The sequence below is a fragment of the Gossypium hirsutum genome, chromosome A11 (genome assembly GCF_007990345.1).
Source record: "Gossypium hirsutum isolate 1008001.06 chromosome A11, Gossypium_hirsutum_v2.1, whole genome shotgun sequence".
Lineage (NCBI taxonomy): Eukaryota > Viridiplantae > Streptophyta > Magnoliopsida > Malvales > Malvaceae > Gossypium > Gossypium hirsutum.
In genome coordinates, this window is record NC_053434.1 from 22448027 (window position 1) to 22463787 (window position 15761).

A 15761-nucleotide genomic window follows, 5' to 3' on the forward strand; every position below is an offset into this window, starting at 1 on the left:
TATTGTTTTTTTGTACTTTAGTAGACATGATAACTCTCTTATTTAAAGCAAAATGCCATCATCCTATTTAATCTTATATAATACACCAATAAATAATTTAAAAATATTAAATATTATTTATTTCTGACATTTTTATTTTCTAAAAATATTGAAACTTCATTGCTTTTGAAAATTTCTAATGACCTTCACCATTTTTTAATTTTTTATAAAAATATCATTAAATTTAATAAAAAAGATATAAGTTGAAGGTTAAACTTGTCATAAGATAACAATTTTGATGAATGAACTATTGTGCTCTCTTTTGTAAGGTACAAAGACCAATTTAATCACCTCTCAAATCTAGACTAAAAAACAATCTAAAATATATTACAATTATAATCTAATCACATGATATTTTTATTTTAATATCTTTAATAATTTATACCATATTAATATTTTCATGACTGACAAAAAAAGAAAGGGAAGAAAAAAAAAAAGGAACCGTGACACAATACCCAAGTCGCCAAAACTATCTGAAAACTCCAATTTAGAACCTAATATAACGGTCAAACTACCCTAGCGTCTCCTCAAGAAGGTTCTGTATAATACTACTACAGAGTAAAAATATCACTAATGACAGCATTTTAACTCCCTCTTTACTAACGCCATTTGCTTCTTTTGTTCTAAGAGTAGAGTTCTGAATATAAGAATTCACCGAAATCCATGATAAAAGACAACTCAATATCCATCGTAATCATAATTATCCTCATAATCATATTCTTGGTTGTCATATTCACAGTCACCGTAAAAAATTCCTCCATATCCATCATCATCATTGTCGTTATATTCATCTTCTAAATCACATTCTTTGCCAATTTTAGAAGCCTTCTCCTCCTTTTCATCAGAATTTGATTCTATTTTTTGTTTCTTGGGTTTCTCTGTAACCTGTTATACCAAAGAAATCTTAGGATAACTTCATGAAGTTTGTTTGTTTTTTAAAAAACAAATCCCTCTTAAGCAAACCTATGTCAGTCCGACTCTGAAGTATCCATGTTGACTCATTGAGAATAATCATATCCACTCCCAAGTCGGAGTAACATAGGTATCATAGCACCCAAAAGAAAAAGTCTTTGTCAAAGGCAATGAGGGACACAAAAGAAATTACCAAGTATTTGTTTGTAAGTTCGTGTCTATGGTCTAACAATCAATTTGAAACATTAAAACAAATTAGGCATAAACATACCGGGTCATCAAAGAGCTTCTCCAATGCATCATAGTTTATTTTTGAACTTAATCTCTGCACAGAACCAATACAAGTATAAAGCATTCAAGGTTAAGCAATTCAGTTAGTAGAATCCATATAAAGTACTAAAATTATGGTTTTACTAGTAAACATCCATACTGCATGAAACACTTGAAAAATTATAGAACCTAAACAAATGCATGATTATGACAACAACTGTAGATTGCAGAAATGCGTGAATGCTAGGCCTGTCAAATGTATCCAAGCAAAATCAGCATTTTATTTTCAGGATCACTTTGTTCAACTCCGGGGTGGTTATCAAGGCATAGCTAATCTGTCTACTAACTTTTAAATCTCATTGAGATTGTCTGCAAAAGGAATATCAGATTAATCTCCTGTTCAAGGTTTCCATCTCAGTTAGGTAATTGCCTGATGGGATTAAATAAGAAGCCAACTTTTGAAATTATTTTAACAAACAAATTCCAGGCATCCTAAAAATTTTGAATTGCATAATGTTTATACGTGCCAAGAAAGTGATCTATTTACAAATTTTGATGTCTTCTGGTGAAAAAACAAGAGACAATATTGTAATATTTAGTTTCTTAACCTGTTCAACCATACTCTTCAAACAAAGATAAAGCTCTTCTCAGTAAAATCTTGTGTAAAAAGGATTTTCTTTTTTCTTTTTTAAAAAAAGACCTCAATCTTTTGATTGCTTATTATTTTAAAATTACAGAATAATGAGGCAATTTTACAGCCATCTGGAGAGATTATTATCAGTTTTAGTTTCATTAACCCAAAATTACTTTAGATCTTAATTACTATAACGCTACAATGTTCCCATTTCAAAGTGCAGTTTCATCATAATCACAAATCTATTCAGCCACGCGGTACCCCTTAGGCCAAAACAAGAAAGAAAGGCTATCTAATACCTTCTTCACCAGCATTCGCCGGGTTGCCTCGGCAGCAGTCTGAGCAGGACCTGCATCTTTTTCTTCAGCAGCTCGCTTTTGTTGCCTCTCCTGTTAATACAACAAAAGCAAACAAAAAAGAAGAGAAAAACAAGCTGAAATAGAGGAAAGAATTCTGGAAACAGTATATCTTAAAAAGAGAAATACCATAATCTAAAGACGATCATGGTTGGACATAAGAATAACAACTTGCAGCATGCTAATTGCTAAGCTTAGAACTATGCTCATAATTAAAAAAGAAAGACAAACTTTGCATCAAGCCAAAGTGGCAAAAGTCAGCTGAAATAGAGATCAAGAATTAAATGCATGCAATCCAGCTATTACGTGTGGTACCATTTATAGTTTGTTTTGCATTTTCATTTTAGCATTTTAGATATTGCCTTCCATGTCTATCTTAACAATAAGTAATAAAGTACAAGAGGTGGCTTGCATTTCTCTTGATATAGTTTTCAGAAATCAGGAAACTTCCAATTTTTCTTGATATTCAAGAATCACCTTTCTAGATTTTGCCACTAGTTCTGCAACATCTGCAGCAAGCTTCTGTGCAGCTTGGAGGTCCTCTGGGCATTTATCATAGTTGGCCATGCAAGCCTCCTTAGCTGCTGCTGCAGCTGCTTCCTTTGCTGCTTGTTCCTGCAAAGATTGCAATATGATTAAGTTCCTGTAACTAGCTAGGTTTTTTTTTTTTTTTTAAATAAATTCATGAAAGGAAAGTTGAGTTGCATTTTCCACTTACCTTCTAACTAACACAAATGCACTGAGACTCAAATAAATTATATCAAACAATTTCACAGATCAGGGCTCAATTTGACCAAAAGTATGAGAAAAACCATCTAAAAGTTTGTCTTTTCAATAGTCAAATATATCTGAATTGTTCTTCAAGGAGAAATCATCCTCTTATGTATGTTTTTAACTAGAAAGATACAAAATGCTTTTCCAATGCCCTTACTTGAGCACATGCCAATGCATGAATATTGCATTTAATCTTTGAGATTAGAGTAGAGGAGGCCAAAATAATGTTGTACTTAACAAAGTCGTGGTTCAAATCACCTCAACATATTCCCGGTTCATTTCTTCCCAAATGATCTTTTTGAAATGCTTCTCCTCCTCATTGTGAAGGTAACCATCAACCTGAAAATGAAATAATGGAGTAGTTCCCAAGAGTTATAAGAAAATGACGTCAAAGTAAGAAGATAAAATTTAGTGCAGTTCCATACATGTGAAACCAACTAATACTTTCTAAATTAAGTTTAGAACACAATGCATGCCATTCAAACAATAAACATGCACATATACATAAATTCATGCATGCATTAATAAAGACATAACAGTTTAAAAGGCATGAAAAATATTGTTGAGAAAAGGTGTACAATGAAGGCTATTTATATGACTAGATCTCAGGATGGCTGATTCTGTACCAGACCACCCAAACTCACTTCCTAAGAAAGTTATGAAGAACCAAATTCTAAATACTGAAGAGTAGACCTGAACAATAAACTTAGTTTAGGTAAATTGTAGTCAGTTCTTGAACATTTTCCCCTTTCAAATTGACAATTTTGTATTCTGAAGACTCGACTTTACAGATCAACCATTATTTAGACCCAGAGTAGCTCAGAAGAAACTATACAATAGCGGTGCTGATTGCATAAGACAGACAACCACCCAAACGTTCAGGATTAGTTTGGTAGCAATGATCAAAGCTGAATTTAAGCCCAGTTGACTTCAAATCAAGTGTAGAACATCTTAGATGGTTTATGAATGCAAGGAAAAAAGATGATATGCAAGTAAAAGAAGCAAAACAGTTAAGCTAGTCAAAGCTCAAGAAACTTGATGTAATTTACATAATTCTATATACATCTTCAAACAATATTCCATTAGAGGAAATATAACCAATGTAGTTAGTACAGCACTTGGGTAGAGTATGAAGTACTTTTGTTTCTTGAAGTTCCTATGGACAATGCAATGTCAAAATACAATAAAGCAGACTTATTCTGCACCTCAATATCATCAATATCAGAAAAGTTATCCAATCCATCATCACTATCATCAACTCCAGGTAACTTATCATTGTCACCCTCATCAATGGCTGCCTTGTTAGTTGCATCCTCTAAAACCCCTGAAAAATACCTCTTTTAATAAAAGATCTAGGGCATTTAGATAAAAAAGTCCAATTATTAAACCATGTCATGCGTGATTACTCCTGATAATAAAACTTACCACTAATTTCAGGTATTTCAGATCCACTTGCAAACGTGCTGCTGGCTATGCTCTGGGTTATCAAAAACAACCACAACAATGAAATATCGTGCTAGAGAATGAAAGTTAAAACTATGCAGAAGATAACCTTATAATAAATAATAAAAAGATTCAAGTGTCCTGTCACAAAAATTTGAGAGAGGTTAATCTCTCATAATTAAGCAACATAACAATTAATAAAGTTTTTATTACTAAGTTTTTACACTAAAAAGAAGACAGCACCAAATTATGAGATCAGTTGGCACATGAGGACGGAGGAGAGAATAATTCTGCACGCTCACATGAATCTCACAATCCAGAAGATAACCTTATGATAAATAAAGGTAAAAAAAATCCAAGAGGAGAAAGAACTCAAGCATTCTGTGACAAGATTTTGAGAGTTCAATCTATCATAGTTAATCAACATAAAATAAATTCTTTACTATTAAGTGTTTAAACTGAAAAGAATGACAGCACATTAAGAGATCAGTTAGCACATGAGGGGGGAGGGGGCATTGTGAGAGAATAACCTTTTTGCATGCCCATGATGTGAATCTTGCAATCCAAAATATATGAAGTGTTTACAATTCGGATTCTCAACATTCACTGTCCCCAAGCCTTTAAAAAGGTATAATTACAGAACTTACTTTATTATTTTCCTCAATAGATAATTTTGCCATTCTCTCTTTCTCAGCACGTTGGAATGCAGGTGGATCAGACCCTCCATCAATCCCTCCTGAAACCTTCATGAACTGCACCAACCAGTAACACCTTGAACTTCAGCTTCAATGATAAAACAGTTTCCAGTAGAACAATTGTAGTGGTAAAAGAATATAAAAAAGGTACAAAAAAAACATGGGTGCCACCTCTTCATAACATTCATTACAAAGTCCATGGGCAAAAGGTTTTCTCCCCACATGCCTACATAGCACTGCATCTAAGCTGGTTTCTTTTGACCCAATATTTGGCTGTTTTTCAGTTAATGAACTAGTTCGAAGCTCCCTCTCCTTTTCCGTAAATTCCTCCATCTGGTCACAAGTTCAAAACAAAGGAGGTATTTTCAAGAAAAACAAAGGAGGAAAAATAACAAGATGTGGAATACAACAAATTCAACATGACACCTGAGGAAATGATGAAAAATTGGCATCAATTTTTTCATAAAATTAGTTACATACTCTGTAGTGTGAACAAAAGTAACATCAACAGTAATAATAGTAAAGATTTACCAATCAAATTCTAGCATAAGAAAAAAATAATTGTACTGACACAAGTTACAATTACAACAACAACAAAGCCTTTTTCGCCCAAGATACTGCAAGCCTTATAGATCAGATTATGCCATCATGCTCTACTTAGGACCATATGCAGATAGGAAGGACCATATGCAGATAGGAAGTCATATCAACATCAAAAGGGGAAAAAAAATTTCAAACTACTGTAAGCATCAGTTGAATATGGTTCTTCATTCCATAGTTTCTAATTTACAATCTGATTCCATCACCAATTTCCTAGCACAATGTAGTTCTATTTTACCATGCACAAGTAAAAAAATGCATACCGTTAAGGCTCCAGAGTCGGTATTCTCAAATTCAATCAACCGCTTTGACAATGTTGCTTCACAAATGTGAACAACCTCTATCTGATAAACAGACCTTAATTAACCCAACAATTTAAGAGAGAGAGAGGATAATAAGCAAAAAGGGAAAAAAAACAACATGAACCTAAGTAAAGAAGAAATTGGAAAAACAAAAAATTAAACTGCCCACAAGCATAAATAAATACATATAATGAAATAAGTTAAACTGAAAAAACAAAAATTCATTATCTAGCAGATGCTAAATGGTAATATCAAGCTATCCAGTCTTGTTATGGCTTGAGGCTGTCGTGGATTTATTTTACTTTTTCTTTTTCATTTTTATTGTATTAAACTTCAGTTATTTTATGCCTCCACCTTTTAGTACCATGATGCTAAAGTTTACTTTATGGAAAAAGAATAAAAAATAAAAAATAATAATAACAACATGGACATGTGCATATTACTACAATGCAAATTGTAGAGGGGGTCTTAGACAGGGCAGTGAGGCATCTAAAACTATCCCTACTCTAGCTTAGGCCAAGACATGAACCTAATCCAAAACCACCTAATATGAGTTAGGACCTTATTTAGAATGTGTATGAGAACAATCATGACATGGTTGGAAGTTAAAACATCTACTGAATTTCAAGCCCCTATCATAAAATTAAAATTGCAAAGTCTGTCCACCAAATAGTATACTGTCCACCAAATAGTATAAATAAAAACTAAAAACTTATAGATTTTCAAGCAAAAGGAACAACAACATATGATTATTAAAGAAGGCAACAAACAAAAAGGTATGAACTATAACTTACAATCTTTGACTTAGAAAACTTCAGACCATGTGAAAGTGCAGAAATGTACAGTGCTGCACCACATAATCCACTGGGTTTCCGCCCTGTCTGTAAATTTGTGTTACAGTAAGGTTTTAACTCCAAAAATTACCTAGATAGTACACAGAATCAAAATAAAGTACTTTTGAATAAAATCACACCTGCATCCAGTCCCGTTTCATGCTAGCTAAAATGTCCCGTGCAGTTTTAACAACTTCATCATTTCCTTCTGGAATCAAAGCTGCAAAGTATATTGGTTATTTTGCATGTCTGAGTTCAATGCACAAACACTGGGAGCATGCAATCAACTAAAAAATCTACGGAAATTGATTAAGCAACTTACCATTTGTAAATTTATGAATAAAAATTGAAGGATCAATTAGTTTCGGAAGATCCTTTGAGTCAGCAAGGTACAGCACATAGCAAAGTTGCAGATATACAGAGCCAAGCTCATAACTGAAGAAGAAACAACAGAAATCGGTCAAAAAAAAAACCTCATCACGCAGAAACAGAGAGATAATGAATTATCGAGCAAGTTAAATTTGTTTAAAAGGGGTAGAAAGGGGGAAAATTGCTTACACATTTACATGTAAATAATGTGAAAAATCAATAAGAAGGAATGGCTTTCCCTTTTGCCTGCCAAAAATTATATGGTTGAGGAGGGAAATAGTTCAACAGTTCAAAGAACAAAAAGAAACAAAAAAGTGATAAAAAGGAGGGTAAACAATTCAACCCTAAATTGAAGAAGAAACAAAAAGAATCATGTCGCTCATGATAGCTCTCCCTCTTTCTCTCTTCCTCTCCCTCTATAGTTCCCTATCCTGACTCTTTCATTCACTGACTGATTTGTGTATCTCTGCAATGATCTAATTTTCAAGAAAGTGTAGAGCTAATTTGAATATTTGATGTGGCTCTTATGAGCACAGCATGAATCTTTTGTGTTTTCTTCAAATAGTGGACCACTAGCTGAAAGAGATCCCATCCAATATTTTCTATCCCAATTCCAGACCAGCAATATTCTTTCTGCATTCCAACCCCAGCCACAAACACATCTGTTTGACCAATATCAAACCCTAAAATACAAGACTCTTACCCTCGTTCTTGAAAATCCTAGTCAACAAAAAATCTTTATCAATTACAGTATTACCCTCCTTTTCCCTAAGCCAAACTCATGCAAAATTCATGACCAAAAAACATATATGAGAAGATGAAGTAAAGAGTCACAACTTATTGTGTTTTGCAGAAGAAAAAGTAGCCAATACTGGACAAATTTCAAAAAAGATTTGAAAGGAAAAAAGATCAGATACTTCCCATAAATAAAAGGATTGAAGGTAAAGGAATCAGGCTTGTTATTTTACAAATGAGAACGAGAGGTTTGAAGTAGTAAAAATTACTACCATCTGCATGACCCTATATTTTAGTGAAAATATGCAATTGTAAGTTACATGTGTGAAATTTTATTTTAGCAAGTGCTTATGCACATAATCAGTAGTCGTCTGCATGTTTGTGTTATTAAACTGAGATATAAACAGCTGAATCATCACATTTAAGTTTAAGACAATAGACCATGTTCGAATTCAGGCAATAGTATTTCCATGTAACCACATTATAAATTTAAGAAAGAAGAAATTCCTCACCAACAGGCAAGATAAAGACATGCAGCCTGTACTAGCTCTGATCTGCGTCCCTTAGTGAAATTCCGTTCAAGGCCAACCTTCACAGTAAATATAAAAAGAGCTTAAAATATTGAACCGGGGGGGGGGGAGGGAGGACAAAAATAACAAGAATTGAAATGAAAGTTCAGACAAAGAAAACATACTTCATAAAACCGTAAAGCAACATTAGCAACATCATCACTATACTCGTCAATAAGTAATCCAGTCTTCAAAGATCTGATACCATCAAGAGCTGTATCACAATGAAATTAAAACCAGAAACAAGATATTTATAAGTCACATTGCAATAAGTGTGTAATGCTAACACATAATTAGCCATGACAACAAACTGAAATTACACATAAAAGTAAAGTTGAGCCTGCAATAAAGATGTCAAAAGGTTTTGAAATCAGAGCACCCTGAAAAAGCGAATTTGATGAAATGTATAAATAATCCTTTATCAAAAGTTGGCAACATATAGCTTCTTGCAGAACATAGATGCAACTTAATAAAGCATACCTTTAGCTATGGTATGCTGGCGTGAATCTGAAATACTTTGCGTAGATTTCACAAAATTTCCAGATAGTTTGCACTGGGAACAAAGTGAAATTAGCAATAGAAATCAAAATAAATGCAAGTCAAAAACAAGAAAGCAAAGATCAAGTTATCAACAAACTAAACAAAGGGAAACAAAACTTGAACTCCACAATTCAATGCACTTCACTCAATTAAAACACGTCTGACAATGAGATTAGCTTGCCAATTTCTTCTTCTGTTTGATGGCATATTCAGCCAGCCATTCTCATAGTTAGGAAACTACAAATAGCTAGTAAGAAGTAATTGTCTATGACAAAAACAATGAACCTTGCACAAAATTTAAGAGTACATATCACCTAGCTTAAACCTAACTGGCATCTATTCAACTAAATTTTAGCATAACATAGTTCCAAAATTAAAAATTACGTATAAAGAAAGAAACATTACTTGGCCAGATGAATCTTTTACGAATTGAGGTTCGGTCGCAAAAATGCAATCTTCCAACACCTTCCCGCAAAAAGTGCAAGACCTACAGAATAGATAAATAAATAAAATAAATAATCAAACAAGAAACTGAAATTTTCTCCAAAAAAGACCCACACTGTTTATGAGCAAGAAATTCACTTACAAAAGACCGTCGTCGACGCGTTCTCCAGTAACGTTTCTGGAGCAATTATTACAGTAAACCATCCTGCTCAATTACGAATTTAAAATTCTAAGAATAGCGCCTTCTTCTTTCCCTTGCCTTCTTTTTCTCAGCAATCAAATTGAAAACTATGAATTTTTCAAATTTAGAGTATGAAATCAAATTTAGTAATAAACAGAATAATTTAGATCAAAATAGATTTATAAAAGTAATCGGAAGAAGAAAGTTAAGAAGGAAAAACTAAAAACAAAAAAAAAAAAAGTAAGAAAGAAATTGGAGGTTGAGAAGGAGAGGGAAGAGTGAGTCACTGACTTGGGAATTGTTGCCTAAAATCATATTAGATAACTTCATATTATCATTCCTTAGCTAAATTTCTCCTAATTAATCTAAAAAATTGTTGCCTAAAATCTCTTAAAAAGATACTAAAAAATAAATATTTAATTAAATCAAAATACAATAATATAATAACCAAGTCAACCAATTTAATTGCAAAATAAATTGCAATTAACTATTGCAATTTATAGTAGCATAATTATTAGATACATAGAATAATTGTAACATAGCATGTCACTGTTTGATTATTCGGTCAATCATATTAATTTTTAACTGTACAAATATATGAATATTTTTAATAGAAAAGACAAATTTGTTTTTTAATCTAATGTGCAATGACTACTTTGCCCATTTTTTGAGTAGCAAAGACAAAATACAATCCAACTCTGAGTACAGGGACTTCTATGATATTTTTACTCTCTATTAAATATACAAATATAACACATTTAATGAACTCAAAGTTAATATTGATAAACACAAAAAAAATTATATTTAATTTTTTATGCACTTAATAATTTATGTTTACACAATTAAATTTTTAAATATATTTAAAAAATATCAATTAAAAATTTATGAAATCAAAATATATAATTTATTAAATTAACTTATGATTGCTTCATTGTAAACAAATTACTCAAGTTAACAAATATTTGCAACATCTTAGGTGGGTCGTGGCGGCAGTTCTAATGATTGAAGGCTCCCTTGCAACATTTCTATTACTTTAGCCATTGACGGTCGATCTAATGGATTGGTTTGAATGCACCAAAGGCTCACTGCAATCAACTTCTTTGTTATTTCTTCTGCCTCTTTTGTTCTTTCTTCATTAATATTCAAGTTCATAGATTGATCAAGATGCTTATAAATCCATGAGGGGAAATATGTTTCACTAGTTTGGGACACTTCGACATTGATATTTTTTCTTCCTCCGACCATTTCAAGAACCATCATTCCGTAACTATAAACATCAGATTTATGAGAAACTCCTCCCAGATTTCGAAAAAACACTTCTGGAGCAATATAACCCGCAGTTCCTCTAGCACCTGTCATTGATACAACACTCTCCTTTCTTTCGCATAATTTAGACAAGCCAAAATCAGAGATTTTAGGACAAAAATTCTCATCTAAAAGGATATTGTGAGGCTTTATGTCAAAGTGCAAGATCCTTGTGTTACAACCTTGATGCAAGTACTCAAGTCCTCTAGCGATGCCAAGTGCAATGTCATACAAAGTTATCCATTCCAACTGACGACTTTGATTATCTGATCCTTGACTATAAATGAACTTGTCCAATGATCCTTTGGGCATGAATTCATAGATCAAAGCTCTCTTTGATCTTTCAAAGCAAAAACCAAGTAAAGTTACTATATTAACATGAGAAGTTCTACTAATGCTAGCTACTTCATTCATAAAATCCTCTCCATTTCCCTTCGTTTCACTTAGGAATTTAACTGCCACAAGATGACCATTGGACAATTTTCCTTTATATACACTTCCGAAACCTCCTTGACCTAATTTGTCATTGAATTTATTTGTCATTTTCTTGATTTCTTCATAAGAGTATCGCTTTGGAGCAAAATGACCAAACTTTGTGATGAATTCCTCAATCCTAGCATCGTCGTTCATCTTTCGTTGGCGGAGATAATTTGATATTAGTTTTCCTTTGAACCTTAAGACAATGAAGCATATAGTAGAAATCGATACAACTCCAAAAACGGATCCTGTTTATAAATTATTAATCAATATTTGCTAGCTCAATAGATAAGATTCAATTAAAGTAAAAAAAAAAACAACGATCAAATAAAAGAAAGCAGTGAATAAAATTAAAGAAATTTTTAAAAAAAATTCATAAAAGTTCGGTTAAAAGTATGATTGTTAATTTAAAAGAAAAGCATTACAAGTTATACAAAGAGTATATATATATTTATTTAAAATCAATTTAATTATATTAATTAAAAGCCACTTCAACACTACAATTGTAGTAATTGTGATCTATTAAGTGGTGCATTTTGTGTGTGCCTTGAAGATATATATAGCTAATTCAAACCACGTTCTTACCAAACAAACACGTTCATACCTATGATTATTGGAGTCAGCTTCAACTTGGATTTGGACCCACCTATTAGATTACAATATACCACACAAAGCAATAAATTAGTTACTTTACGACTTCAATTATTTAAATAATTTCAACTCCTTTTTTTTTTTAGTTAAACATTCGCATCAAATTAATATTATCATCTTAAAACAGAAAATAAATAACATGTTGAATTCTATAAATGGAAAGTACATACATACCTCTGGTATTATTGTTTCCGGTATTTGTTGGAGATGGTGGGAGAAGGGATCGATGGCATTCGTTGGAATCCGGTGAACTCTCAAATCCTGATGGGCAGTAGCAGAATGTTTGATTGTTGGACTTGTCAAAACCGCAGGCTCCACCAGAAGCATTGCACTTCCGGCAGGCTTCCGTATCTTCCTTCCATTGCACCTCGAATCCTGTCTCCAATGCTTCTTCCAAATCCAGGGAATCATTTCGAAGTCTTTCCCAGGAAGATTGAAGAATCGGGACTCTAACATTAGCTGAACATCCATCTGGACGAATGTTATCTGTAGTTATGGAAACATTGTTGTAATTTGAAGAATTGCAAGGGAAGATTCCAAGACTCGATGAAGATTGGCAGTCATAAGACAGAGTAAGATTGGTGTTTCCAGAACCGAGAACGAATGGCTCAGAATTCAGGATCGAATCTTGAATTGGAATTTGAGGATGACAAGAGCCATTCTTGATGAAGTCCTCCCTCGCAATCCTTAGAATTCGATTTTCATGATGGATGTCCAGCACCTCATACTTTACACCAACAATTTCAATCTTAGTAGTATTAGTAAAAACGTCACAGTGAAGCTCCAAACCAGGATGTCCGCATTCTGGATCTCGATCACCTCCGGAGAAAGGATATCCAATGGAGATATTCCCACATTTAAACACTGCATCGCGGCACTTCTCGTACAGTTGATCGGGACTGGGTAGGGAAACAGGAAACCCAAGAATAAGCAAAAACAGAAGTAGAAGCAGAAAGAAAGAGAAATCATTTTCTTTTCCAAAAATTTTCAGAGCAGAGATGGAAGAAAGGGTTGGCAATTGATTGCCAATGCCACCGCGGACCGGTGACATCAACAGGCACCATTACCTTGGGATCGACTGTTCTCTATATTGAAATTGGTATGCATTTATTACCTGGTGGAAAGGGTAGGGCAGAAAGTAATATCATAATCAACGTCAACACAAGTGAACATACTGGATGCATCATCATAGGTGTAGGTATAAGCTGTAGGACACGCAGTCTTGAAGAATTGTGAGTAAGAAGTGGGCTGGCACGTAGCTGGAGAATCATAATCTCCGGTGCAGCAATACTGAGGTTCCCCAAGAGCAGAGCAAGCACTCTTACATGCAACTGTCTCACTCCCATTGACAACCTTAAGCTCCGAAGGACAGTCACCATTCAAATCCGCAACACATCCAGTTGAGTTACAGTCACCTCCAGTTCCACCATGTGGGAATATCATCAATGGTAGATTGTATCCACCAACAAGGCTAACATCATAGAAATCTCCCAGATCACCGTTGAATCCAAACTCTGCAAGGGTGGCCTGGATGGAACTATTACCAGAACACTCTGGTCTAGATGTGCCGCAGTCCCCGGTGAGGCAAGAGAAATTGCCAGAAGAGTCTTGAGTGCAAAGAGTTCGACCCCATATCCGACCTCTCCAAGATCTTGGAATAGAAATAGATGTTGATTCGCTGGGTCGAAGACTGAAACCTGTAGTAGGAAAACTCTGTGAGGTTTCGTCCGTTGTCAGCACCCCTGGCCAAACTGTATAGCTGCAGTTATTTACAATAGTAAACATCCATGGACGAGCACCTGTACAACAGGAAAATGAATTTAAATCAACACAAAACATATATACACACACACACAAAGAGGTATATGAACAGGGACAAGACAAGCAAAGGATCCAAGTCGAGTTTCAAACAGGAGAGTTTATAAGTTAAACTGAGAGAGGCCTTGAAACAGAACATACTAGTGTTACTGTTAACCACCCAACCCAAGAGGAAGTTATTGAACTGGCAGATGCACGCAACCCTAATCTTCATCTTATTACCATTACCCAAAAAGAATAGTTCTAAAATGGAAAGTACATGGATACATACCTCTGGTATTATTACTTTGTGAAACAGCAACCCCAAGCATCATGAATGATAAGGAAAGCAAAAGAAGAGCAAGATCTGATGATGCTGATGCTGATGATTTCATTTTCAATTTGTTTTTAGAAAAATTTCAGAGAAGAGGTAGTAGGATAACCAGTCAAATGATAATAAATAGAAACCATTGATTTTTGTCTCAGCTAAGCTCAAATGAATTTCGAGGAAATTGTCAAAACAAAAGGGTTTGACTATAAAGTCGACCTTTAAGACTTTTAGCTTCCCAACAGAATTACGTTAACTGTCCAAAGGAAATTTCTCTTCTTTTATCGACTAAATTTCCAAGGGAAATTGTTGAAATTGTAGCATAGATGGACACGGCCCATGTTATTTGTTTCTGTTTCTGTTGGATCTTGGATAAATTATTTTGTATTTTGGGCCGACCCAGTTGGGCCTATTTTAATGTATTAATTAAAAATATCGTTTATTATTTAAAATTTTAAGTATAAAAATATAAAAATTTTAATATAATTCTTTAATTATAAAATTATTTTAATAAAATTTAATGATGAATTCAAATTTATTTTCAAATTATAAAAATGTATAATTGAAGTATGATTTTTATAATTTTATAATTCTTTTCAAATCTATATATATAGGAAAAAGGACAAAAGTTTCAATAGGAGAATCAAATACCGTATAATTGAACAACTAAAGATTTGATTAAAACATGAATCAAATACCATTACGAGATAGGTGCTCGCAATTTTTTTGTCCAACTCAAAAAAAAAAGTCGAATTCGATTTAGTCATTATCGAATTGAGTTCAAATTTGACTAACTTAAACTATTGAGTAATACCCCATACCCGTACCTGAGGCCGGGATAGGATACGAGGTATTACCGAGATTTTCAAAATAATTTCAATTAATTTATATTATTTAGTATTCATTTTCATGTTTCATGTAACGTTCTTTTCATATATTCAATTCAAAATATCATATAAAATACGATACAATACTTAAATTTTCATATTTACATGCTCATGCAGGATATACGAACCTACCTGACTAAATTGCAGAAATACCAAGATTTAGGGGCATATTGGTAATTTACCATATTCCCAAATTTCACCCAATCTTAAATAGATAATTTCATTCAATTTATTAAATTAGATAATAAAACAATTCATTCCCTTCAATTTAGTCATTTTCGACATTTTTACAAAATTACCCATAAAGTTTTACTTTTATTCAATTTAGTCCTTGAGCCAAAAACATACAAATTAGCCATGCTAGCTGAATATTCATACATATTTTTCCTCCTCCTCCTCTCCATTCCACATCCTTAGTATAAACAACACACTTGTAGGTAACATTATCCATAATTTTCACTATCTACTTATGTGAATATCCAAGCTGTCCATCTGTGTCATAGTCACTAAATTATTTTTATCTTGAGATACAGAACTCCAAATTAAGATCCTCTAATTTTCCCTGAAACTAGACTCATATACCTTCTTACCATAAAAATTTCATAATTTTTAGTTGGGCC

The 15761-nt window shown here is 33.2% G+C and overlaps 2 protein-coding genes across 3 annotated transcripts; both read right to left on the minus strand.

Moving 5' to 3' along the window:
- Positions 1-499: 499 nt before the first annotated feature.
- LOC107912745 (transcription factor IIIB 90 kDa subunit) lies at positions 500-10053 on the minus strand. 2 transcript variants are annotated; one of them, XM_016841050.2, is made up of 20 exons: positions 9988-10053; positions 9658-9803; positions 9477-9558; positions 9012-9084; positions 8657-8745; positions 8475-8551; positions 7417-7473; positions 7181-7293; positions 6999-7078; positions 6820-6906; positions 5987-6067; positions 5295-5456; positions 5076-5180; positions 4411-4462; positions 4191-4309; positions 3244-3324; positions 2689-2826; positions 2155-2244; positions 1223-1276; positions 500-924 (listed from the first exon to the last, which is right to left on the minus strand). In XM_016841050.2, exons 2-20 carry the CDS (start codon positions 9717-9719, stop codon positions 718-720), a joined length of 1809 nt encoding a protein of 602 aa, XP_016696539.2. In that variant the 5' UTR covers positions 9720-9803; positions 9988-10053; the 3' UTR covers positions 500-717. The 2 variants fall into 2 exon arrangements, with proteins under 2 accessions (XP_016696539.2, XP_016696541.2); XM_016841052.2 differs by lacking the exons at positions 7417-7473; positions 9988-10053 and having other exon boundaries at positions 9658-9981.
- A 528-nt stretch (positions 10054-10581) lies between these two features.
- On the minus strand, positions 10582-14508 carry LOC107912743 (PR5-like receptor kinase). Its single transcript, XM_016841048.2, has 5 exons — positions 14219-14508; positions 13244-13928; positions 12304-13028; positions 12083-12124; positions 10582-11726 (listed from the first exon to the last, which is right to left on the minus strand). Exons 1-5 carry the CDS (start codon positions 14319-14321, stop codon positions 10669-10671), a joined length of 2613 nt encoding a protein of 870 aa, XP_016696537.2. The 5' UTR covers positions 14322-14508; the 3' UTR covers positions 10582-10668.
- Between the last annotated feature and the right edge of the window lie 1253 nt (positions 14509-15761).